Source organism: Poecilia reticulata, linkage group LG21 (genome assembly GCF_000633615.1).
Source record: "Poecilia reticulata strain Guanapo linkage group LG21, Guppy_female_1.0+MT, whole genome shotgun sequence".
In the NCBI taxonomy this organism is placed as follows: Eukaryota; Metazoa; Chordata; class Actinopteri; order Cyprinodontiformes; family Poeciliidae; genus Poecilia; species Poecilia reticulata.
Window position 1 is genome coordinate 8,641,709 of NC_024351.1, and position 25,298 is coordinate 8,667,006.

Consider the following 25,298-nt stretch of genomic DNA (forward strand, 5'->3'; position numbering starts at 1 on the left):
TATATATATACTCTATATGCATAGAAACTGCTATGCTAGCAAAGTTAATTGGCAATCTAGGATGCTAAACTTTGTAACTATTTTGTCTTTGCTTTAAAATATTAGTCAACCTTGTTCTCAATGTAAATATTTAATGTCCAATCAGGGTCAGAACGACTACAAAATAGTTCAAATGCTTGGATCTTCTACTAAAAGTAGATGAAATTAGGGTAAAATCAAAGTTGGCAAATCAAAGCTTCGATGAAAGAATCCTTACATAAACTAATGGGAACATGGCCTTTCAACACACACTGTGCATCATAATTTAGATTTTTTCCACACTGGTGACAGTTTTATTGTAAACTTTCTTTCTATAGTCTCTAAATCGGGGCCAGGGACTAGAGAGCTGTTTCCGAATCCGATATAGAAAACATAAAGTACTGAACAACACAACAACACACAAACACTCCCAAATCCCACAGAGTGAATCACTCTCATCACCACAGGGCGTCTTTTTAAAACACCACAGGACACAGAAATAGGGAGAACAAGTCCTGAGTCCCTATTCACTTCTCCACTTCAGTCCCAAACAAACAAAAAGAAAGGGGGGGGAAAAAAGCACAAGAAGATCAACACTGCATAAATAAATAAAATATGATGCACGTCAAAGTCGATCAAACTCAGCTGCCTTGACATGCATAAAACCGCAAAAAAAAAAAAAAAAAAAAAAATCAGACTCAAGTTGCAAATGCAAGTGAAGTGCATCTATTTGAGGTGTGCAGGCTGTGATGCAAATCTCCTGTGTTTGTGTGTGCACACCTATTTTTTTTTTTTTAAGAAAGCACCCGACTGTCGGGAGACGCGCTCAGATCCATGCAGAATGTTTGGAGAAGTTTTCCGCAAGACAGTTTTTGAAACGCAGAAGATCCCCTGTGGATTCCGCAATGGCTCGCTCTGTGCTGACTGTCAGCAGGAAGTAAAGTCGAACCGCTGCAGTGGATGGCATAATCTCTCCAAGCACACAGATGTTCATCACTATTCAGCAGCTGCGCAGACTGATAACCTTTTTCACAAATGAGCAGCCATCGCTAATGCGCGGCTCGCCCCTCGCTGTTGGCTAACGGAGAGTTTGCCTAAACTGTCAATAGGCCTAAATGAATGCGGCGAAGGAGATTTGTTACCGTTCGCTCCACACAAATGCAAGAACTGTGGGAAAGATTACCCGCTATTCACACAAAAACCGGCCCAAAGTTATTTTTAGAAAACGTTTAACAGTTGCAAACAATTTCCTCAAACAAAAACATCCAACATCCATTTACACAGCTCGTAAAAGTCATAATGAGAACAAACAAATTGCTAACCATTTTATTGAAACACCTGCCCTTTCTGCAGCGCCGACTGTCAAATTATGTTTGTAGTTTTGACTGGAAAAAAAAAAAAAGCTATCTCACAAGCTGCTTAATTTAGGATCACAGGACCCAAACGCATCTAAAAGAGGAAACTTAAAGAGCAGTGAGCAAAATCAGATATTATGGTCTGGAAGCCTTTTAAACATCAAAATGTAAATGATGTGCAACATTTAAATGGTCAGTATCAGTTTTCCATGATTAGGAGTTGTGTTCATGTTGATCTTAAACTACAGTTGAAGGCATTAAGGCTAACTTATTAGCCTTAATATATCAGAAATGCACCATGAACTCAGCTGCTGACAGAAATCCAATGATTTGTTACTTGACCTGCCATGACAGCTAACTGGCTGTTCAGAAACTCAAAAGGCAGACCCTACTGCACAGGTAAATGGTATTAAAAGTCAAAAGTTGGTAATTTTCACCATCTGCAATATGGAATAGAAACATCTGCCAATGCAGAGCAATTTATTAATGTTCCCAAATCATCAAAAGGGCAAACTGACCCAGAGCTGACTGACAGGAAGGTTTAACAAGGCTGCTTCTGAAGTACAAATCCAGAGACTTGAGGCATTAAGGTGCATCAAAGTTGATCTGGCTTCATTTTGGCGACTTTGTGACAATTTAAAAAACCTCTTCTTTCTTCTTTTACACAACAATTCAAGCACACTCAAACTAACTTTGAAGAAGACATTTCTTCCCAGGCAGTTTTCCGTCTTCCCTTTTTTGAGCCACACCAACACACAACTCCGAAACCAGTTGTCCTGAAGTTAAAAAAAACAATCCTGACAGCTTCACTGGATTGAAACATCTGTGATCACAGGCTTTTGTTAACTTGGAAGTGATAAATCTGTCTTCTAAATTGCAATATATCCAAAGCTTTTACCTCTAATCCCCGTCTAGTGGAAAGCCGCAGACACAAATGCAGCACATGGTGTCTGTCCTCCCCTCTTACCTGGCTGAAGTCTATTTTCTTCATGCCTGTGACTTCATTCTCTTTTTGGGAATGTGTTACCTTAATTTCCTGCTGTTTCTGTTTTTATTGCTTTGGGAAAACAAGCTGGGCAGGATGACACGTACGTATCCACCAGACTGCAGGGTGGGGAAGAAATAACCTTTAACTCTAGGATTTTATAAGGTTTCTGTCTGGCTGGACGGGGAAAGCAGTCAAAGCAATTTGACAAAAGTGACCCTCTCAGACTAACAGATCGCCTGCTGTGACAATTCAACTTATTAAGAATAATTGCTTTTTCCCTTTGACATTTTATGTGCGACTTCCCCATCCCTCGCTGCAGTTTCATTAAAGGTTAAAGTGATTTTCATTACTAATTTCATCCCTGCTGTTCCATAACTAACAATATACGTCCCGCTATTCCAGTTTTGCACTCGCGCATTTCCCTCTGGGAAAGAGGGAATGTAAACGAAAGAAAGCCTTCCAGGAAAGCATCCGCATTCTTTGTGCCTTCAGAGATCAAAGCACCAATCTGAAACAGTGGCAGAACAGTAACTTGGCTGGTGGGAGTTTTGTCATTGTCACACGCTCAGAGAGGGGACATGAATAATCATGAGTGGGCAGATGAATGACTCCACACGTGTCTGGAAATCCAAAGAAATGAAATTAGTGAAGGATTGCAGTGAGCCAGGGGAAGATTTCGGGACTATTCTTTTTCCTTCAGTGACAGCTCCTCCCAGTGCTTATCAGAAGGACTCAGTGACAGGGGATAAGTGCCTTCGTTCTCCACCTGATGTCTTGTGCCTTTTTCTCTAGCCGACATCTCTTCACCCCTGCTCCTTTTTTGTACTTTTTTCTTTGCTCCTGTATCACAGCTTCATTTTGCCACCGAACTTAGAGCTCTGACAGAGTAATTTTCCGATTAAAAGTTCAGCTAACCACACTAAAGGAATGTGTGAGATGGCATTGCACTCAAGTTATTCAGAGAGTAACATCTGATTTCATCTCATCATTTGAACTCTACACCACAGGGAGGCAAAAATAAGGGTAATTTTAATCAGGGGGGCCTTTGTCGCACAGAAGAAAAGGTGCACATCGGGAAAGAGGATAGGAGGAGGAGTGTGGGGGGAAATGAATGTGTCAAACAGTGATGTGAGAATCCTGAGAATGCCTCAGCACTGAAAGCGGTCTGTGATTAGTCCTGGGGATGGATTCAGAGTTCAGCGCAGGCAGCTAATTAAGTGGGTTTTCAAAACCGAGTGCTGGCTTTCATGTTCTGCGCGTGAAGGAGAAGGAAATTACACCGAAAGCAATCTACATGTTTGTTGCAATAGGAGAAATTGGGTTTCCGAGTGCCTTTTGAACTCTTCCACATGTTTTGTCACACTATAACCATAAACTTCAAAGTATTTTGTTGGGACTTTATCAGACGGGCCAATACAAAGCAGTGCGTAATTAGGAAACAAAGAAGCACAGGGTTTTCAAGATGCTTCACAAATAAAAATCTGTAGTCTCTTGTGCTTTTGTGTTCAGACCTCCTGCGTAGAACCACCCTTTGCTGCAGCTACAGCTGCAAGCATTTTAGGGTCTGTCTTAGCCAGCTTTGAACATCCACAGACTGAAACTTCTGTCCAATATTCTTTTCCAAAGAGTTCAAGTTCCCTCAGATCAGGCTGAAATGACAATGCTTTGATCTCAACTATTCCAGTGTGACTGGCTGCATGGATAAGGTCATTGTTCTACTGTAAGGTGAATCTCAACCACTGTTTGAAATCATCTGCAGTCTCCAACATGTTTTCTTACAAGATTGACCTGTATTTAGGTCCAAATATGTCTCATTATCTCTGACCAGCTTCCCCACCGCAAGATGTTGCCACCAACATTTTACACTGTAACAACAGTATGTTTTCCACATTACAGAAGAGTTTTCATTTAGGCCAATAAAGTCACAAAATCGCATTCTTCCCCTGTATAAATCGTGGGAAAACTAAAAGAACTCATGCTAAGAAAATGACCGACTTCTTGTTTGAGATTTCAGTATATGACCCATGTTGGCCTCTATAAGGAAATGATTTTACGTGTGTCCGTAAAAATTCTGTCGTTTAGGTTGTGCATCTGCATGGACTCAGCATCTTGAGGGACGAGAAACCATAATTTTTGAAAAAGGAGTTCAAGGGTGGACACATGTTAAAATGCTAGTTTTATGTTTTTGTGTGACCATGCAAGTTGCGTTTTTTTTTTTAAACAATGACGTAGCATAATCTCTCTCCTTCGCGCAGGCACTTCACTCTCACAAATAAACACGGCACTGTTTGGTTACAATGTTACAGCCTGGCATACCTATTACACCATTTTCTGTGGTGCTGCAAAATGTCGCGTGGACACATTTTTTCTTAATCATTTCCAAAAATATACCATGATTGTCTCTGTGTGCACAGGGCCTATTACTCTCTGAGACCCTAATAAAAAGTTGCATTTATACTGAGGCCATTTACTAATTAGGCAACATCTGTAGGCACTTAGTTTTTAAGGGTATCAAAAAAATGACAACTGGATTCTTTCTAGAATGCCATTTCTTTTAAATGCAGAAAACCGTGTGTCATTTCATGCATGGCTTTTGGGATCTGAATACTAACGGGGCGCACTGTAAGGTGCCGTGCTCCTGTCTCACTGTGGGGGTCTGTTTACTGACTTAAAGCCTTACTACAGCTGGAGTTCATCTGCATCTTCATGTTTATCTAACCAAGCATGAGCGTTTGCATCACTGCTCCATGTGCATTTGTATGCAAGGTTTTGTTTTGCTTGAACTGCGTTGCCCACACGTGTTTTGTTTGTGCACACGTGTTCTGTCAGTGTGACAGATGTAGGTTCACTGGCTGGGCGCATCTGTGATCACAGGCAGTTGTTTTTTTCTCGGTTTTGTTTTTTGTTCCAAACGTATGAACTGGTCCTGCGAGCCCTGTCGGGCTTTAATCTCTCATCGCCTCCAGCGTCAAGCTGCTGCAGACACAAACACAAGCAGGTGTCAGCCAATTTTTAGGACTCTATCCTGTTTTTAAGTTTCTGAATGGGGGGGAGAGGGGGGAAATCCTCCATTCCTAAGGAGGAAAATCATTTTCTGATCTACAAAGAATCTAGCAATGTGTCTGTTATATGCCTTGGAATTTAGCAAATAAAAGTATCCGTCTTATAAAACGTTTTGCATCACTCCAGCATCTTCTGATTGCTGAAGCTTTTCTGAAAGGTAGTACAACATGTAAGCTGTGGTTTAAAGCAGATATCTAAAACTCTGATATGAAGTTTTCTCTTCGAGTCAGCCAAAAATCATGTAGAGTTCAGATTCAGTTGTAAAGTAGTTCACTGGCACAAGTCCTATCCCCAGATAATGAAACTTCAACATCTTTAAGCCCGACATTTGCAGAGGAGCAGAAAGAGCTGCAACTGTGAGAGAGTATCTGCACCCATTTGAGCAGAAATGCAAGATTTGTTTGGAATGGCAAAGATTGTGATGGGGAGCAAAATATTAACCTGGAGGCATTAGAGTCATTGTTACACTTAAAAAACCTGTTGTAAAATACAATTATTATGAAGGAGGCATATTTTTTAAAGTGAATCAGGAATGTACAGGTGAAACATCTGAACTTTAACATATCCAGGAGCATTTTCCTGAATAAAAAGTCCCTAACTACAAGAAAAATAAAATATGTGCATGTGTCATGCTAAGAACATGGTTGCCCCATCAAAACTTCCTACTTTCTTTGTCTTTTCCTGGTAGGAAAAGGAGTCATTTTTTACATGACACTTTGTACCAATCATGCTTCAATGTGTGGCTGGATTGGGGGTTTTTGTACCCATTTTGACACCAGATAATATCAGGGAATCTTTTATACTCTCCTCATTCATCGTTCTGTGGAAGTGTGGATTTGAGCATCCGAGTCACGGTTTTATCAGGGCCCATAATTTATTGTAGCAAACTGGTTTGAAAGCCCATCAGAGAAGCGATCATCAGGGATGAAACGAGCACAATCAGAGTTCAAAATGGCAATTTTCAGTGGCATTCTTAAATTATTACTTATTAATGTAAGAGCTTAGCGAATACTCTGATTGTTGTGGTAAAAAAGCAAGAACGTTTTACTCCTGTATCAATCTCCAACATAACAGTCAAAAATCTTCAAGACAATATAAGACAGTTGTTAATGCTAATTGCCAACATAAGCTGCCAAACATATTTTAAAATGTCAAATGTCATAACTTTATCTTTGCTTGAAAAAAAGCACAGTGTCTTGTCTCTGAAATAAAACTGAATAGCAACAAATTTCTGCATCTCTAGAAAATGCCCGAGCTGATGAGTAATGAGAGTTACCACTTCATATTTTACTGGGACATGAATATATTTTAAACATGCACTGAATTAATTTTTTCATACATACTTGATGTAGTAGGGAACCTTGTTCTGAGAGACTGCACGTTGCCAGGGGAGCTGTACAGATGCTGCAAAGAAAAGAAAAATAAAAAAAAGACGAGGAGATTAAATTCAAGAAGCAGCTCAAATTGAAAAACCATCCTAGTAAACACCGCACACTCTATAGTAATCATTTCAGTGTTGAAGCCTGACTTTAAATAAGCTCCACATTATCATAATGATGCAGAAACACATTTTAATATCTGTTGCGGTGCTAAATCCGGTTAAACAGCAGCGCTCGAGAAGTTCTCCTCTGGAGCAATAAGCAGGAGAAATTTGGTGTGATTTATCGCCATACCACTTTCCCTCCTCCGCGACACAGCTTCACTCTCAGATAGAGAGATGAAAAGACGGTAAGAGAAAGAGATTAAGCAAGATTGGGAGATATACGAGATGAATAGAGCACGATAAGAACGCGGTACTTTATTGATCCCCGAGGGAATATTAAGCTACTAGTGTAATGAGAGCGAATGTGTGATGGAGGAGATAGTGTCACAGTGTCACGAAGATGAAAGACGGCTGGTATTTTGTCTGGTCTACTTTGCTGAGCTCTCAGCAGCACTTGCTCAGTAAATTTGTGTCTGGCGGTGACGCAGCGGGGTGACTGAACACCTGCTCTGGATCACACGCGGAGCATTTAGTCTCCGTGCCTGACAGCCAGTAAAGAGTATCAGGTGGAACTCGAAGAACTCTGATGGATGGACGATTATGAAAAATGAAGAAAGAAAGGAGAGAGAGGAGGAAGAGAAAGGCTGCTTTGTTTAATATTTCCACATCTGTCTTTCCGCTGTGGAGGTTTGTGTCCAGCTTTCTGTACAGAACTAATGACCACTTGAAAGAAGGAGTAACAGGAGGGAGTCAGTAAAGATGTCATTAAGCATTGCATTATTAAAAAGTAAAGTGTTAGATCTGCAGACTGTGAGGGAGAGTCTCAGAGGCCAACTAGTAAATCTGGGAAAAGAAAAACAAATTCACCTTTTTATTGCACACAGCTTTGAGTTCAAGTATATTTATTTAAAGGGTAAAAAAAAATCACTTGAGTATTTTATTTTATTTCATACTAGACTGACAATCACAAAATGTTCTGTTCAAACTGCTACTGTTGCTAAGTACTCTAACATGGTCCACAGCATCACAGGAGCAATACCGTACTAAACAGTAATCACAAGCTCCTTCTTCTACATGTTTATCTTTTAATAATTAAGACAATTGTGAATATTTTCACTGATAATTGATGTCTAATTTGTTTGGTTACTTATTGATATTCCATTTGGAAAAATAAATAAATAAAAAAATTGAAGGTCCACAATGATGACCTCAATAGCTTAATGCATATAAGTACTTTCTGTCAGAAACTGTTATACTAGGTACATTTTTCCAAGAAGACAAATCAGTAGAGTTCAAGTGCATCTGACCAAAGCACAAAGTCCTTTAAAGTCTCAGTGCAGCTGAGGAAATTTTACATCTTTACACTTGTATTGGTGGAGAGAAAATATGTGAGAAAATGTGCTTTTTGCATAACAAGCTGCCATGAAGGTAGAAATAAATGGTTGTTATGGAGAAAACACATGTGGCGTACTGGTATGTTAACATTTCTTTTTCCTTTCAGTAGTTTATAAGAGAAACTTAATTTAAACTTCCTACCCACACTGACCTAAACACTAATTAATCAGTCACAAATATTTCTTGTTTTTACAAGCAGTGGCATTGGTGGTTTTGTAAAAAGCATAAAATAAAGATAATTGCAGAAGGAAGTCTGTAAAGATGAGACAGCCCAAGGCACCCAGTGTTTATTACTGCCTTTAAAGTGTAGTTTTACTCACTGGAGAGGAAATGCTGAGAGGAGGGGCCAAAGTCCCTGTGCGCTTCCTGAAGGAGTTTCAGTCTGTCCTCCACCGCTACCTTTAAAAGGATGAAGCATAAAGGAATAGACAGTGAGCTGGAACCATAAAAACTCAACTTTACAGTTAACTGGACTTTATGCCATGGTTGGAGTGAAGTATATATAATTATAGAGCAATTAAAGAAGAAAGGGATTTTCTGTAAAAAAAAAATCCCCAACTCAAAAAATGTTTCTCTAACAGAAGAAGAACAAAAAGTATTTATTGTACAATTTAAAAATATTTCAGGAATTTTAAAATACACCATCCATTTTTATCATAAAAAAAATCTATTCCAAATTGCTCAGTGAGAAACACAAATAAGCAACACGCTGGTGATTCACAAGCTCTCGTCTCTTACCAAAAAAGAATCTTACTTTTTGTTCCAGCTCAGTCTGCAAGTGGGCAGAAACTACAGAGCAATCAAAACACCATAAAATAAAGTTTTCCTGCTGTCTTTCAGGGGAAAAAAAACCCAGATATGTAGGTCTGTGTGAAGGCTAACCTAAGCAAACAAAATGTTGTCAGGCATCAATCAGTCAAGACAGTGCATTTTCGCCAAACCTGCAATTCTTTCGGGGCTGCTTCAAATTGACAATGGCATGGCCAGCTACGCATGATGAGAGCTTGTCAAGATCAACAATCTTTGACCAGCTGCAAAGCAGAGCTCTGCCAGGGCCACAAACTACCCCAATCATTATGTGAAGGCAGGACAGGCACAGCATGAATGATCACACAGTGCAAAACCTCCAGACAGTCGCAACAAAAATGAAGAAATAATAAAAACAGATCATTACTCTATTACATGTTTTCCTTGATTTTCAGAACTTGAAAATCAATCAAAAATAATTTTTAAAGTTAAAGACTTTATCTGATTGTTAATTGCCTCCCAGAGTTAATCCAATGGGGGTATTTCAAAGTTTTTTTTATTTATTCTGGACATTTAATTATTTTCAGACTTTAAACTTCTTGGGCTCAATTTGTTGGTTGAGTCAAACTTTAATGAATTGCAAAATACTGAACAGAGATTTTTATTTTTATTTTTCAAACAGTTTGAGAAACATTAAATCTAATTTGTGAATTTTATTTGTGAAAACATAAAATATATCATTTTTAGTGCTTTTTCCCCCTGGCCAAATTAGATTGAGTCATAAAAAAACCACTTCGATAGGCTGGTCAAAAAGAGACTGAACACTTATTACAGACAAATGGCAATTTATTACAGTAATTGTTTTCTAAAACCATAAAAACCCTTCTAGTCTCAATCTAGGATTCTTCTTTTATCACTTCTAACAAACTGCATATATANTATATATATTTATTTTTATTGCACATTTCATGTCCCCTACATCAGTTTGATACTAGAAGAAGGAAACATAGGTCATATCTCCTTTCTAAAATAAGGGAAACTATTACTGAGTTAGAAATATGCAAGGCTGGAAGCGACTATGGATAAAAGCCAATTGTGCACAGAGTTTATTAAACTGGGAAGGACATCCTGATGTTAGAGAACAATGAATATTTGTGGTTGGCCTTGTGAGCCCCTTCAGTATTAGCAATCTTTAGAAACCTCCATCAAGCTACTGCAAACCATAAGGACCCTCCAGAACCATTCAATCCAATTAGAAATGCTACCTCAAAAGAAAGGTTTTGGACAAAAGTAGTTTTTAAAGGTTATGCTTACCAAGAAACATTAAGCACAAACATTCAACTCAAGGATATTACAAAAATATTAGGATTATTATCAAGAAACTAAATAAAAGTTTGTTATTGCTACAGTCAATCACAACTTCAAAACAAAATGTTTCTGTCAACTTTTATATCGATGGAATAAAATGTGAAGCTACATGCTCAATCACATGCGTCACTCATAAAAAACTCCTGTCAGAGCCTTGTATTGACATCTCAGTCGGCGCACCTGAGGTCCGCTGTACATGGCGGTCTGTTTGCTTTGCCTCATTTCTGTGAGTGGCAGCATAGTGAGCCTTGCACATCTGCACAGATATGACAGCCAGCTCACAGATGTCCACACTGTGATCCTGGTAATGGGCACAAAAATGGCCGGTAGTCATGCCTCTTGTTTTTTTCTTTTTTCAGCTGCTAATGACTTTTTGCTTACTGTACCACAGAGAGACAGATGGTGCCAGTCTGCATATGAAACCAAATCATCAGGCCGCGCAGTCGGACCGGGCTTATTAGTGAAGCCATTGCCTTCCTGCAGGCTGAAACAAAACAAGACCAAAAAGGGCCAGTCCAATAAAAAACGCTGTCATTGTCTGCCTCAGTGTGTGACTTATGATCACTTTAATGGAAAAAAAAAAAAAAAAAGACAATTAATGGGAGCCTGTGCAGTGCGTGGAAATATCACATTACTACTATTTAGTCCAGCTTGACAGTTTTCCCCCTGAGGCAGAGTCACACTTAAACAGAATAACTTGAACAGCTTCCCTCCCAACCCCCCAAGATGGCTTTTTCACCGAGCTCTTGCTGCATCTTTGATACATTTATTCGGCCACATCTTTGACTAATTTATCTAATCCGAGCCTGCTGGGGGGCAACACTGTTTTTGAAATCAATTTCTGTAAAAATAGAGTCATAACTGGACACCAAAGGAATCACCACAACATTTTAACCTGTTCTCAGGGATTCTTCCCAATGCAAGGCCCCATTTACTAAAACTTCGGCAAGAACGTCTTACATTGCTCACAAAAAAAAAAAACTGCAGTATTTCAATCTCTAATTCCCAACAAACCCCCTTCCCTTCTCGCATGATGACTAGTAGCAAAATGGATTTCCCTTCAGGGCTAGACACGTTCCAGTCTGAGAAAGCTCAGCAGGCACCGCAGCGGATCAGACCAAGACTATCAAGCTTGTGGAGAACCAGAGATGTGACTGGTGTGCTGCGAGAACAACATCCACTGATGTGCAGAGACAAAAGTGCTGCACAAACGACAGTCAAATTGTTGTAAAGCATGAAATAGAGAAAAAGATAACACAGGCAGACAGCAGGAGACACTCAAATGCACTGCAGAAGGAAAAACCGAAGACACAATTTTAAAAAATTGCAAAAATAAAAAACAACATAAGTATTTAAAATACCTGCAGACTCTTCCATCTCATGTTGAGTTGGTCCAGTTGTCTGGAGGCAGTAGAAGACAGCTGGATGTCCAGCGGTGTGAGCTCAGTGGCAAGCTCGTTGACTACCCGGACATCCTGACGGAGGGGGGCGATCTCCTCCCTGAAGGCCTGCAGGCAGGGCGATGAACCATAATTATTATTTAATCTCGCCACAGTGGTTGTCAACCTCACATTTATGTCTGTGAAGCTGCACAGCATTCTGGAAAAGACTAAACAGCCCCCTGGTTGCCATGAAAATGAACATAATGAAAGGAAAACAAAACTCTCAAACCTCTGAGGTGTACAGAGAAAATGTGAATCTGACTAAAATGGACTTTTTCCTTGGCCATGCTCACTGCTGTCATTTTTCTTCTTGTTAAGAAATTGTCTTCAGTCTCTGAGAAGAGACATCATTGAATTGATGAGTGGTACAAAGTAATGACTGAATCAGCAAACCGAAGGCAAAAGCAAACAGAGGGGAACTTTGTTGTTGAGACAGAAAAAGGAACGCAGCCTGTAAAAATTCAGATAAAACTTCAGCACCCTTCACTCTGACTGACACCACTAATAAAGATATGTAAAAATACTGAAAGCAGATGTATTTTCTATTGTGGTAACAAAACCTCTGAAAAAAAATTGGAAACATCCAGCCTTTGATCTGGTAGTGGGGTACCAATACTACTACAATTACCTTAATTTACCTTTAGCACCTTACTTAATCTCTTAGTCTTTCTTGCTCTTCTCTTCAACTCAGCCTGCAGGTTTTTAATCCACTCTGTTCCACGTTTATGTGGTGTACAACATTGTGTGCTTTATGTTGGTAGCTTCAAGTCTTTCATTTGTTTTTACATGTAAACAAACCATCTCTTGCAGTTAAATATGGATAAACATATCTATAAAAACATCCTCTTTTTTATGTTTAACACAGAATGATCTTTGATGTTGGCTGTAGATGAAGCACTTAGGATTGAAGTGAACGACAGAGATGTTTTTTGTAAAAATTAGCTGTTTAAGCACAAGCAAACATTGTATATAATGATCTGTGAGCAACGTAGTTGTTTCACTCCCTCATGTGTTTGGCTGGTGGCAGAGAGCAGAGGGCAGCCTTGTTTAATGATCGGGTAATGAGAGCCAACAGCGCCGGATAACAGGAGTTAAAGTATGTTGAACACTCCCTTTGAGAATAAACTTCACGGATAATTATTACAAAAAAAAACACAAGATTCAAAACATAAAGCCACCTAGTTTCATTTGGTGAGGAAGCAAAAAAAGCTGAACATGCATCAGTGTTGCTATGACAACCTGCTTTTCTGCTTTTAGTTTACCGATTAAAAACAACTAAATATGCACCATTCACATTGGGGGTTGAAGCATTTTTATGTAGAAGATTTTAAAAAGTATGTTTTTATCTTTTTTTAATCTTTTTTTCCCCAAATCTCTTTCTCTTTCTTACTGTTTATTCAATGTCACATGCTGTTTTTATTTTTCTTTAATTATGTAAAGCACCTTGAAATGCCTTGCTGCTGAAATGTGCTATACAAATAAAATTTGATTGATTGATTGAAAAAATTTTCTCTAAAATTCAGTGATTGTAAAGAGGTAAACAGAGAAAGTTTTCTCTCCCAGCTGCTATTTTTGCTTAAGGCATTGTGAATAAAAGCCACTGGCTGTAAAAATATTCCCCCAAAAGGTCCTTGATGTCTTGTACTCTTAGAAGTTTCCCTGGGTAATTGGAAGAGAAACAAGTCTATAATGTTGCAGATCTTATAAAACAGAAGGCACGGATTATGAGTTAAAAACCTCTAGAGTATTTGATTAACTCAAGAAAAGACGAGTATAAACAACAAATGATTGTGCTACTTTGCCAGAGGTAGTCAAATTGTTTCACTAATGTCTCTTAGTGTGAAATATCCTATTTTAAAAGGGAATACTGTTTTTTAAAGGTTTTTTCACAACTTTACCAAGGTTGGCAATAATAGTGAAACTACATGTTTCACAGGGAGGCGGATTCTTGCAGGATTTCATACATTATTCACAATCAAGCTGCTGCTGAATGATTCATTGAAAAACATAACCATTTGTATTTTTGCATGTCATCCTGGAAGTTTACCTGACAATGTCTTCCAAACCATAAATAAGAAACCGCAGAGGTCAACAAACTCACTGATGTCTTATCGATGTGGTCCTGAAGAGAGTCGATGAGCAGGTCGCCCACCGGCTGCCAGGTAGCTTTGGTCTCCTCTGCTCGTGTCAAATGCAGGTCGAGTTGGTCCATGGAGCTCTGCAGGTCCTGGAGTCGCTCCAGAGCTTGCTCCACCTGAGCCTGCCAGCCTCCCACGTGGCCCTTCAGCCGCTCCCACCGCTCCCTCACCTCCCCAGTCTGCTTGCGGATGGCTCGGGCCAGTCCTCGGGCCTTCTCCTCTGGGGTGGGTTCTGCTGAAATGTCAGGAAAAAAATACATAGTCAATGAAAAAAAAAAAAAATTCTAATGTTTTTAGCTTATTGAAACGTTCTACTTCGTAATGAGAGTGACATCTTTAACAACTACACCAGCTTTTTATTTTTCAAAACATGTACAGCACTTTTAACAAATGTTATTTCAGTTTGATTTGAATGGAAAATAGATGCAGGAAGTCATGTTTTTCTAAATTTTGGACAACTCTGGAAAAGGGCTTTTGTTCAAAAGTGACAGTGTGCATTGATGAATATTTTAAATTACACAAAGTCCCACATTTGCCGCCTGAGGATGAGTTTCCATTGCCCTCCTCCCAAGAGGTATAGGCGAAGCAATCTAAATATTTTAAATACATTTAAAAAAACATGAACATCAAAAACAAGGCACACATGACATTCTAGGGATCAAAATAATCAAATTTCATATATCCACATTATTTATAGTAATATCACAATTAAGATTCACTGTTTTAAGAGGTGAAGGACAGAGATATCTTCTGTCCAATCCTGGGTTATAAAAAAAGCTCCAAAAAAGCTTTTCTGGTCAAACTAAAATGTACTTTTGTTAACCTGTGGTTTATAACCAGAGACAATGCATGTAAAAGCACAAAAATCTCTTCCTCCATCTACATTTTTACTAAGTTGTAACACAAAAGTTGCACTCTACGAAAAAAAAAAAAAAAAAAAAAACTCTAGTTAAAATTAAATCCCAAAAAATGAGCCACAGTTTAAGAAGACAAAGTTCATCAGCTACCTCTTGTTTTTAACATTACTTTTTGCTGCAGGTTCAAACGTAAAAATGACTAAATAGCCAACTCAAAACCTCAACTCATTCTGCAACAGCACATGGCATAATAAGGCCGCAACCACCCTTAAATTTTGATAAGTGGAGCGTGTAATGTGAAACTTGTGCTCTCTAGCAGGTTTGAGAAAATATCACCAGAAAGAATTTGAATGCAGAAAAATAAGTAGCAAAAAAAAAAAAATCTGAAGAAACGGCGAAGAACGGGAGCAGAAGGCAGCCATGATGAAAGTGGCCAGAAGAAAATAAAAAAGAGAGAAAGAGGTAAAGAGCAAGCAGGAAGGGTGAGTGGATAGGGTAATTGCAAAGATCAGATGATGCCACCAAGGAGGAAAAGGCTGGCAGACGTGATAACTGCTCCCTAAATACCGTTTTAACTGCTGAGAAAGATGAGCAGCTTTTATGATGTCTAAGGTCTCATCTCCTGTGTGGTGACTGAAAAAATCATTCTTCACCTGTTGCAACTCAGTAATCTTTCTCTTTTTTCCTCCTCAGCCAGATCCCTACATGCACACAAGTCCTCCCAGTTAGACTGGAATAACAAAAAAATCTAGCATTGAGCTTAGTGAGAAAATGTAGTTTTAAGCAATTTGCTTAACTAATCGGAAATCACAGAAAGCAGAAACATTGGATTGGCTTAAGTTTTTTTTTATATAAATTCCAGTTTCAGATGAAATGTGCTGATGAGATGAAAGAGGTGATGTACTTTTTATTTCTGACTTTCTAAACATTTATTGTCGATTTACTGAGAGTTGGGGGGAAAAAAGGCATCAAAAAGTTGCCAAGTCTTAAAAAAGGGAAAAAAGAAATAAAAGGGCAAAGGTTGCTTTGTGTAAAAATGTTATAAGATTTATGTCCAAAATAACTTCTTTCATTATTATTGACTGCAACATCTCACAAAAATGTATGGGTAAAGTCATTCCCAGGAGAGTTTACACAAAGGGATAATAATTATATCCATAACTGTTCGTCATGGACAAACATCCATCTATCACATCAATACAGTCATGCCAGTTTAAACAAACAAAAATCTTTCCAGATTCAATCACGAAGAGATAAAAAAAGATCTAATGTGATTGTATTTCCCTTACAGAATATATAATCCCTTATCTACCTTATGTCAGGGGAATGCGGCTCTCTCAAAGTCAAAACTATCTGATGTGAGATAAGGGTAGCACTTCCTATTACAGCTTGGTAATTAGATGGGGTGACTGCTCTGAAATAAAACTACAATATTTGGACAAGAAAGGAAGGAAGGACCAAATGAAGTAAAGCTGGGATGACATAATGGAGGAAGGACAAAGAAGTGTACGGAGAGGATAGAAGGAAAGAAGGACACGTGGAACATAAGGAAGGAAAAAAGGAAACAAAGAATAAAGGACAGAAGGAAAAGGACAACTTTTAACAACGCAGTAAGGAAATAACTTCTGGGAATAGAGATGTTTTTCCAGAATCTTATTTTTATCGTCCATATTTATCCAGACCTCACAGTAATCACATTTAATATGGAATATTAAATTATTAATAAACTTGTTACAACTCCATGCTGCCAGACAGTAACATTTGTATTATTTCTATTAGCAATGATTATTTCCCAATTATTAACCTTTTCATTATCAAAGTATCATCACAGTGTAAGCTTCTTATTAATGAACTGCTTTAGACTGTGGCACCATAATAAGCCACTTAGATCTACCCAAACTGAGGAAGCCAAAAATGACAAAAAAATTGAGAATCAGGTATTTAAAAAAGTAAAAATAAAAAAAATAAAAAAATAGGCAGCTAACCAGTCTTTGGCTGCAGATTTTTCCGTGGCTCTCCAGGTCCCTCAATGGGTTGGTCAGCGAGAAACATCCTGGCCTGGTCCAAAGTGCTGATTACCAAATGCTCGCGTTCCTTCAGTTCAGAGCAAAGAGTCTGCAGGAGAAACAAAAGAGAAAGAGACTTCAGTACCTAAAAAAAATGTTTGTTTATGACAAAAACAAAGCAGTAATACAGTAATTTGAAAAAAAAAAAAGGAGGAAAGCAGCTACATCTCGGCACAAGTATGCAGACACCACCCAGATGTTTTCCAGAAGTCTGTGAATTGGATAAGTGATGCACAGAAAAATAAGGAAGTGAACTTGAACAGATTATTACCATAAAATCCAGAGATAATGTCACTTCTCTTGATCTCCGTTTCACAGATGTGCTGAAACTCTGACACGGTTTGTCGGGGTACAATTGCTCTTTTACATATCTATCTACTATAAATATTTACATATTTGTATCTCTATGTCTATCTATGCACACACATGCACACACTTACACTGTGCATGACATGGTGGGCCTTCATTGCTTACTGGAGTGTAGGATTGCTTTCTCAAGAGAGCCGTGTAGCTGAAGACACCGAAGCAAGTTCTTTAAATTGGATGATTCACTTTGATAAAGTGGCACACTCATTAAAACAACAAAGGCTGCAAAAATAGGATGCCAAAAATCATCTGGCCAGTCAACACTGAGCAATGACCAGATTACAACACACTGGATTTACACTGATGACACAATCTATGAGAAGCTGTAAATGCAAGTTAGTTTGTATTTGCTTTTATTTTGTAATTTTTAAGTAAAAAAAAAAAACCATCATCTCATGGTGAAAATTTCTCCTAAATTAAAGCTCACACCACCCTAACATCAATATCACACAGAATCCCGCGGTTCGTCATGCTGAAAGAGAGCATCGCGCTCAACAAAAATTAGATCATCTCTGCTAATAAATGGTTTGCTCCTTTCCAATGACTTCCCACAAATTTATACGCCATGTATAATATGCAGGTAACTCAGAAAATGAGCAAAAAAAGAGAGAGTGAGGAAGAGCAGGAGAGGTGTAAACAGACGAGCTGTGAAGTGGAAACATACGCTACCACTTTTTGAGTAAGTTGTTTTTATCCAATACTCACAACACAATTACAAATCCAATCTCAGCCTTGATTGAAAACAGTACTATACAGTGTTATTTTCTTAATATAGCTTTACGAGCCCAAACACTTCATAATGAGTTGGGATAAAAAATAAAAAAAATACTTCCAAGTCAATTACCAAGAAGGAAAAAGCTGATTTTTTCCCGTACGTGTTCTTTTCAGAGTGTTTCTCCACCATTAGTATCAGAATTGCAGCAGAAGTGAACGTAGACAAGCTAAAACTAATGCATACGATATCACTCTGTATTGCAAAATCTAACCTTTTAATTTGACATGCATTGGTATAAGCCCCATATCATTTATGAATGAAGAGACCAAGGCTTCGACATTAAATATAAAATCAGAGATTAACATTCTTTTTTTTCTGAATACCTTTTTTGCTTTTCAAAAACATCATAATGTGGCATAGACCTCTATGACTTGTAAAGAGCAGAGGAATAGATGACTCTTCTAATGTGCTGTAATGCTCTCAAGAGACATCTTGTCAGTAGAAGTCACGCTGACCTTGGTCGTGTCTGTGTGTATTCCTGCAGGTGAGATATTTTTGCGCGAGTGCCAACGTTTGTGTACAGGTCATTGTAAGCGTTCTCTCTGAATGTCGCCGCAAACTCTTATCTCCATGCGCTCTGTGCTGTGGCGCCAATGAGATAACATCACCACATTGCTCCTTTCAGAGCTCTGCCAAACATCCCTCTTCCTCCTCTCAAAATCTCACTATCTCAGCCCCCATGCTATACACCAAGCAGAAAAAAACAACAACTTTAAAATAACCGTATCTTAACTCCAGGGCAGGAAATTACATAAATTCAAGCAGGCTCTGCAACAGAGGTTCGCTCGTATCCAAATAAATTACAAGACGCTGATGACTTCCCATTTAGAGGAGGCAAATGTTTGAGCTTGTGTTGTGTGGGCTAAATTACCTTTTGAATCCATGTACAGTTTCAGAAGGAGGGAGCCTCAGAGTTATTCAGCCTGAAAATGTAATAGCTCCCTTCTCCTTGCATTTACTGCCATCTTGAAAAAGGTGGTTGTTGTTTTAAGCAAGATATATATATTTTTTCTTTCTTACATGTCGGATAGAACAACTGCTTCCAGGTTTGGTTCTTGTAAACAGGAAACCTTTCCATTGCATAAATGGATAGAATACTAAATGAGAGCTAACTCCAAATTCCAACAGCTTTACCTCAAATAAACAGCAGCAGTTAAAAATTGGACAAAAACTGCTGATCAAACAGGACAATGATTGCAAAAACACATCAAATTGGATATGGATGAAACATGATAGCAATAAATTGCTTTTTAGGAGCTGCCAAATTATGGATCTTAACAAATGCAACACCAAACACATTAAAGCTGAGGAACATTAACAATAAAAAACAAACAAAAAAAAGCCTGATATGCTGCTTTATGGTTCCCATTATCCAAAAAGCTCCAGATTGTCACAAAGCAACAGCTTATGTTACAACAACTCAAAGTAAAAGTTAGAAATCTGTCTGATCAAATAAAAATAGCTACAAGGGCAGAACATCACTGAACAACACTAATTTGTGGAGCTTTAATGTTGGAGTCGTTTTATGCATCTGTTCACAAAACCACATTATGGGGAACGACATGGATGTATTGTTGTTCATGCACCCGGCAGGTTTGACTGGGATACCATAATATTGTCGCCCTGCAGAAGTAAAACAAGTCTGAAAAAACATATAAAGTGAAAACAATTAAAAGTTAACCAAAAAGAGACAACTATGAGTCTGGTAAGGACTCTTCCTTTCCAAGAGAGAATAAAGGCACTCTAATCCATTTCAGGCTCCTGTAATTCAGTCGGTTAAAGTGGAAATGGTCTAATCAGTCATAGAGACACAATGATTAAGATGTGCTCTGCAGCACATTTTTTTTTAGAACTTACTTGTTTAAAGCAGGGTCTTTAAAACTACATAAGCATACATAAACACAATAATGAGAAGATTATAAACATTAACTTGGCTCACATTTTCATTTCTTTCCTTATTAACTCAGAGGAAAAAACTCCAGATGTTTCTAACAATTAGACTGTAAGTTTTCTACCATCACGAACAAGCACGAACAGCCAGCTGTTGCAGAAGGAACAGTGATAAAAAAAAGTAGTTTTCAGAAATCAGAGTGAGGAGTTTATTCAGCTGTTGGGAGTTTATTTTAGATAACTGAATTTGCGATATTTTAATGGGATTTTAGCAAACAGACAACAACCCTTAGACAATTACTACAAAAGACCGCAGAAATAATTCATGTAAGACAGGAAAAACAATCACCACTCCGAAAGATAACATAATACCAAAAACATGACAAATTTGATTATAATAACAGTGTTTGAGTCAGATTGGGCTGAATACAAACACAAAGTTGGAAAATGCATCTGCTCTTTACCTCACTTCCACATCATTTTCCATTTTCCTTTCATCTAACAGTGCTTCTGTCTGATGCTCCCTTTCCACTCTGGGTCTAAATCGGTGCTCCCTCAGATTTTTCCTTCCTCTGATTCCTTAATAACAGCAATATCCGTCTCTCTCTGCTGGACTAAGTGGCTTAGCCCTTCTCTTTTATCTCCCCCAACCTTCCAGAATAAAAAAAAAAAAAAAAAAAAAAAAAAGAGGAAATAGGTTTTTTTCCCCCACTTAGCCCTTCTAAGCCGTCCTTACCTTGCTGATACTGATTTCCATACATCAATGCAGACTAACCCCATTCATCTGACTGAGCAGTTGGAGTGAAAAACCGTGTTTGTGAGTACAGTTGCTTTGCGAGTCTGTGCCTGTCAGTGCAGGCAAGTAATAGAGCATGACTTGCTCAAAGCCTCGGCTCTCTGTTCTACTCATCCTTCTAAGGGTCAGCGAGACCTCAGGCCAGCCTATTAGGAAAACAGAGAAGAAAGCAAGGGGGAAATATAAACTCCAAAGTGCGAAAATGAAACTTTCCTCAACCTCCCTCCTCAGGTTATTCCAATTTTTGCATCCTCAAAGGTGTGGAACCAGAGAAGAACGCGCAAATAGGTGGGGGAGGGGGGGGGGATGTAACAAAAAGGAAAAGAGAAATGAGGAGGACAAAGAAAAGGGGCAAAAAAAAAAAAAAAACCTGGGGCAAAAAGGAGTGAATGACATGAAACCCATAAAAAAAAGGAGAGGTCCATAAAGATTGGACTGTGTGGTCAGTAATTTTTAGTTTGGGTCAACTACCCGACTGAGTCACTGAAAAGTATAAGATGCTAATTCCCAATATCTGTTAGCTCATAACCAACCTATTATGCAAAAATGCATAAAAAGACCAGTATTTCTTCAGCTGACTGTCATGCAGCTTAATCAAACATACATCACTGAATTTAAAGATTATTTTATGAGTGGCCTGCTCTTCTTGTTATTAATGATTCCCAATTAAATCATCAGTAGGCTACACTTAGCAGGCGCTACAGCAGCCAAATAATTGATCATCTGCTGCTGCAAGAGCAAACTGTCTCTACAGGGCATCCTCTATACATCTTGATAGTTTGGATTTAGATTAAGATATTAGGAAACTGAATACTATCAATTTGGTATTCTCTTTCATTGTTTGAAATTAGCATTAGAAATTGTAATATTCATGAAGAGTATTCATAAAGTGGCTTTTATTTTACTTTCTTCCTACTTTTGTCTACAGAAAAAAGAAATATGAATCAGTAGTAACAGAAGAAGCAAAGAGACCAGGGATAAATTCAATCAATTGGGGTTAAACAGTAGCTGAAGGGTAAAAAAATTGTCTGAAAGCAATTACTTCTGCAATAACTTTTGTAAAACTTGGTGTTTAGAATAAATAATTCAGTGCAGAACATCAACAGTGGGTGGAGGAGGACGTAGAAGGGTCAGAAAATTACATGCGCCGACAGTTTATAAACATAAATGATTCATAATGGTGCCAACAATAATTCTGGGAATTCAAAAGGTTAAATAAGTGGGTGAACTGTTATAATTTGGAATTTTTTAAGATGTAAATGTATGAATTTCAGTGAGATATTACTGTGCCTGTAAGTATTCCCAAAATAAGATTCTCCCCACTCACTTTTAAAGCTCTGTAAAAAGCATTACATGAATTTATTGCAACATAATCTCAGTGAAACATTGACTGCAGCTGTCCAGAAGTAAACTTTGGAGATTTTTTTAGATCTTTTGGAGTCACAAAAATGAGAAATAGGACAAACTTACAACTTCCTCCAACATCGTCTGTTGCATTTTAGGATGTTTACTGTGTAGCAAATATTTATTGTGACACTTATAATTTCATAAAAATTATATCTTAATATGACTTAATTCTCTACTAAACAAATATGTTCATATTTAAGACCAAATGGTTTTTTTTTTCTTGTTTTTTTTTTCCATATGCTTTTTAAAGATATCTACCAAGTGACCAAAGGCTGTGTAAGGTGCTGCATAGAGTAACTAATAAAATAACCTATGCAGACCAATTTAGGCAGCTAATGTCTTTATTTCCAGGCACAAAATGATCTGAGCAGGCTATTGACAGCACACAAGCACCTGTAATTTGCCCTGGAGAATGGCAGTGGCGAGTAATATTGCTTTTCTTTTACAGAAGCTAGTTAGGACTCACTCAATATTGGGTTTGGCCTCAGAGGACATGTGACCATTAAAAATTTAAAGCCCAATAGCTGGAAATACGATGAGGGTTTAAAATGACAGTAATGCCCCTTCACTGTGTAGAACATGAGCTTTATATTAAGATTCCTGTTGGATCAATTAGTGTCAAGTGAACGTTAATAGATAAATGTGTATAGAAAACAAATATATACAGATAAAGAGAGATCCTGCACAGTGCAACAGGGACGTATTGAGAGTACGCACCGTGCAGTGGTTCTGCTGCTGCAGCAAAGTGGGCACATCTCCTCCAACAGGCATCTGCTTGGCCAGCTCCTCGTCCTTTGTGCAGATCCACCGCCAAAGCTCCTCGAGAAGGCCCAGAAGACGTGACCAGCGCTCCGCACTCGCCTCCAGGTGGGCTCTGCCATCAAACATCACATGATTTAGTTGTGATACCGTTTTCTCTTTGATACTATTCTTGGTTTCTCATCTTGTCCAGTTGTTCTCTGTTGTTGATCTATTTTTGAATCATCTTTTCATATGATTCAATAGTAAAAAAATAAAATAAAATAAAATAAAACAAATAAATAAATAAATAAATAAATAAATAAAGCCTTTTTGGCCAGATTTAAATCTTAAAGTGGCTTAAAATAATTTTAATGAAATAAATAAGCAGCGAAAACAGTGTATAAAATGTAAGCTTCAACTCGGCACAGATTTATAGTATAGATCTGTGTCGGTTTTCCTCGATGCCTGTTTAGATTTAACACCTAGATTTACATTTTGCAAACTTCAGTGGGTTACTTAAACCTGTTTATTGAATAGAAGCTGCTGGGTGTACTGAGTGGGCAGGAGCCCACTTTAGTTAGCAGCTATCTGTGTACTAAGGAGAATCCATGTAATACATGCTGGGAAGCAATTCTTCTTTTTCTCCTCCCCTTTGAGCGTAATGTGTCTGAACACTAAGCAGAGAACTCCTATTGCTACCCAACGAGCTACCTTTAATTACAAATGTACTGCAATTAAGCCATAATGGGCTGTATATTATACACAAACAGGGACTGGATGCTCCCCCCCTCCTATGCATGAAGGCAAATGAGTATAACTTTATGCAGTAGGTTCAGTTAGTCTCATGTTTCTGAACTAAGCCCAGTCTAAATTCAGAATCACCTCCAGCAGGTTTTATTTTTCTCTTTAGTCATCCTAACATTTCCTGCCTGCAACTGTGGCTCTGCTGTGCTGCTTCTTTCGTTTCCCACTCCTCCATTTGGACTTTGAACGTCTCCATCTGGCTCCTGTCATCTCCACTTCTACCCTCACTTTCTTCAGCATCAACACTTGTGCACATTAATGATTTGTTTTATTTATGCCAGACTTGTGGCTGGCACAGAGTTATTTGCATTTATACAGCTTCCTAAAAGACACTTTGGTCTTTCAGGAAGGTTTTTGCATGTTGCATACTGCTCAGCTTTGTTTAGGCTTTTTTAATGAAGAAAAAAAGCTTTATTTTGTTTAAGTTTGACATTTAAAAACATGAAAAGGATAAGGCTGGCTTAACTACACCTACCAGGACAAAGAGTGGCATATTTTATTCAGGTTTTTCATTGGGAGGTAATAGAAGCCATACTTCCATCCATCCTTGAGCCACACTGGCATGCGTAATCACAGCAGCTGATGCAAAGTGATTTATTTACACCTTGAAAAGTATTTATTCCTGCTGAACATTTTCAAGTTCAGTCATGCTGAAAACCCAGATTACAGTGGGTTTTATTTGGATTATATGTGAAAGACCAAAACAAAGTACCACAGACAAAATCAGGCATTTTTCATATTTTTTAGGCTAAAGGTAACTATAGAGGAGTCACGGGTCATATCTATTAACAGAACTATAGTTTAGCTCAGAAATGCTGCCTTTGGTGGTAGAAAAAAAATGCTCTAAGAGCCTCTTTCGCTGTTTCTCATATAAAAGACGGTGCTCTGAGATTAGACCAAACTCCAACTTTTGCTGAGAGTACTGCAGAAACCCGATGTTCACAGATGCTCTCCATCCAGGCTGAGCAATTTTAAAGGAAGAATGAATAAACATTTGCTGGATATGACAGGCTGGTAGAGACATACCACAACCAAACAGCAGTGGTAACTGCAGTGTAAAGCATTTCTACAAAGTACTAATTTGGAGGACAAATGCTACATGCTACTTATTTCCTGTTTTCATTTTTTTAATATTTTGAAAACTGTGGATCTTTTACTTTCTACTTCACAATTATGTGCTTCTTTCAAATCCACTGATAAAATGGATGTAAGCGTACAGTTCAAGAAAATACCTCTGCAAGGCACTGTAGGGGAAAAAATAGAAAACAAAGCTAATTGCTCTAAACCCTATGGATCACCAGTCTGACTCCAACAAAACATCTGAACCAATAACAGTGAAAATGTCAACAGAGGAAACTTTTGCAGGAATTTGTGTTATTATGTTTCTGTCATATTCTATAATAGTTTAAATTAAAGTAATATCATGAATATGCTTTTTTTAGCATCCAAATAACTTTGGATGCTAAACAACAAGCCAAGCAGCATTTTAACTAAGTTTCCCAGTGTACTGTTTATTTGGACATTGCTAGGCACAACATCACACAAGGAGTCAAAGAAAAAATGAATTCTCTGAAACTATTTGGCTATCAGTACACAGCA

The 25,298-nt window shown here is 38.1% G+C and overlaps 1 protein-coding gene across 12 annotated transcripts in view; it reads right to left on the reverse strand.

Moving 5' to 3' along the window:
- utrn (utrophin) overlaps nt 1–25,298 on the reverse strand; it is a 184,102-nt gene that overhangs the window by 45,296 nt on the left and 113,508 nt on the right. For 10 of the 12 annotated variants that reach the window (XM_008397714.2, XM_008397715.2, XM_008397707.2 and 7 more), the window contains 6 exons: nt 22,872–23,028; nt 16,840–16,969; nt 13,961–14,232; nt 11,779–11,925; nt 8,623–8,701; nt 6,768–6,828 (listed from right to left, as the gene is read on the reverse strand). In XM_008397714.2, coding sequence (XP_008395936.1) covers nt 6,768–6,828; nt 8,623–8,701; nt 11,779–11,925; nt 13,961–14,232; nt 16,840–16,969; nt 22,872–23,028 — 846 coding nt within the window. The remainder of the gene's footprint in view (nt 1–6,767; nt 6,829–8,622; nt 8,702–11,778; nt 11,926–13,960; nt 14,233–16,839; nt 16,970–22,871; nt 23,029–25,298) is intronic. The other 2 variants (XM_008397710.2, XM_008397708.2) reach the window with 1 other exon arrangement.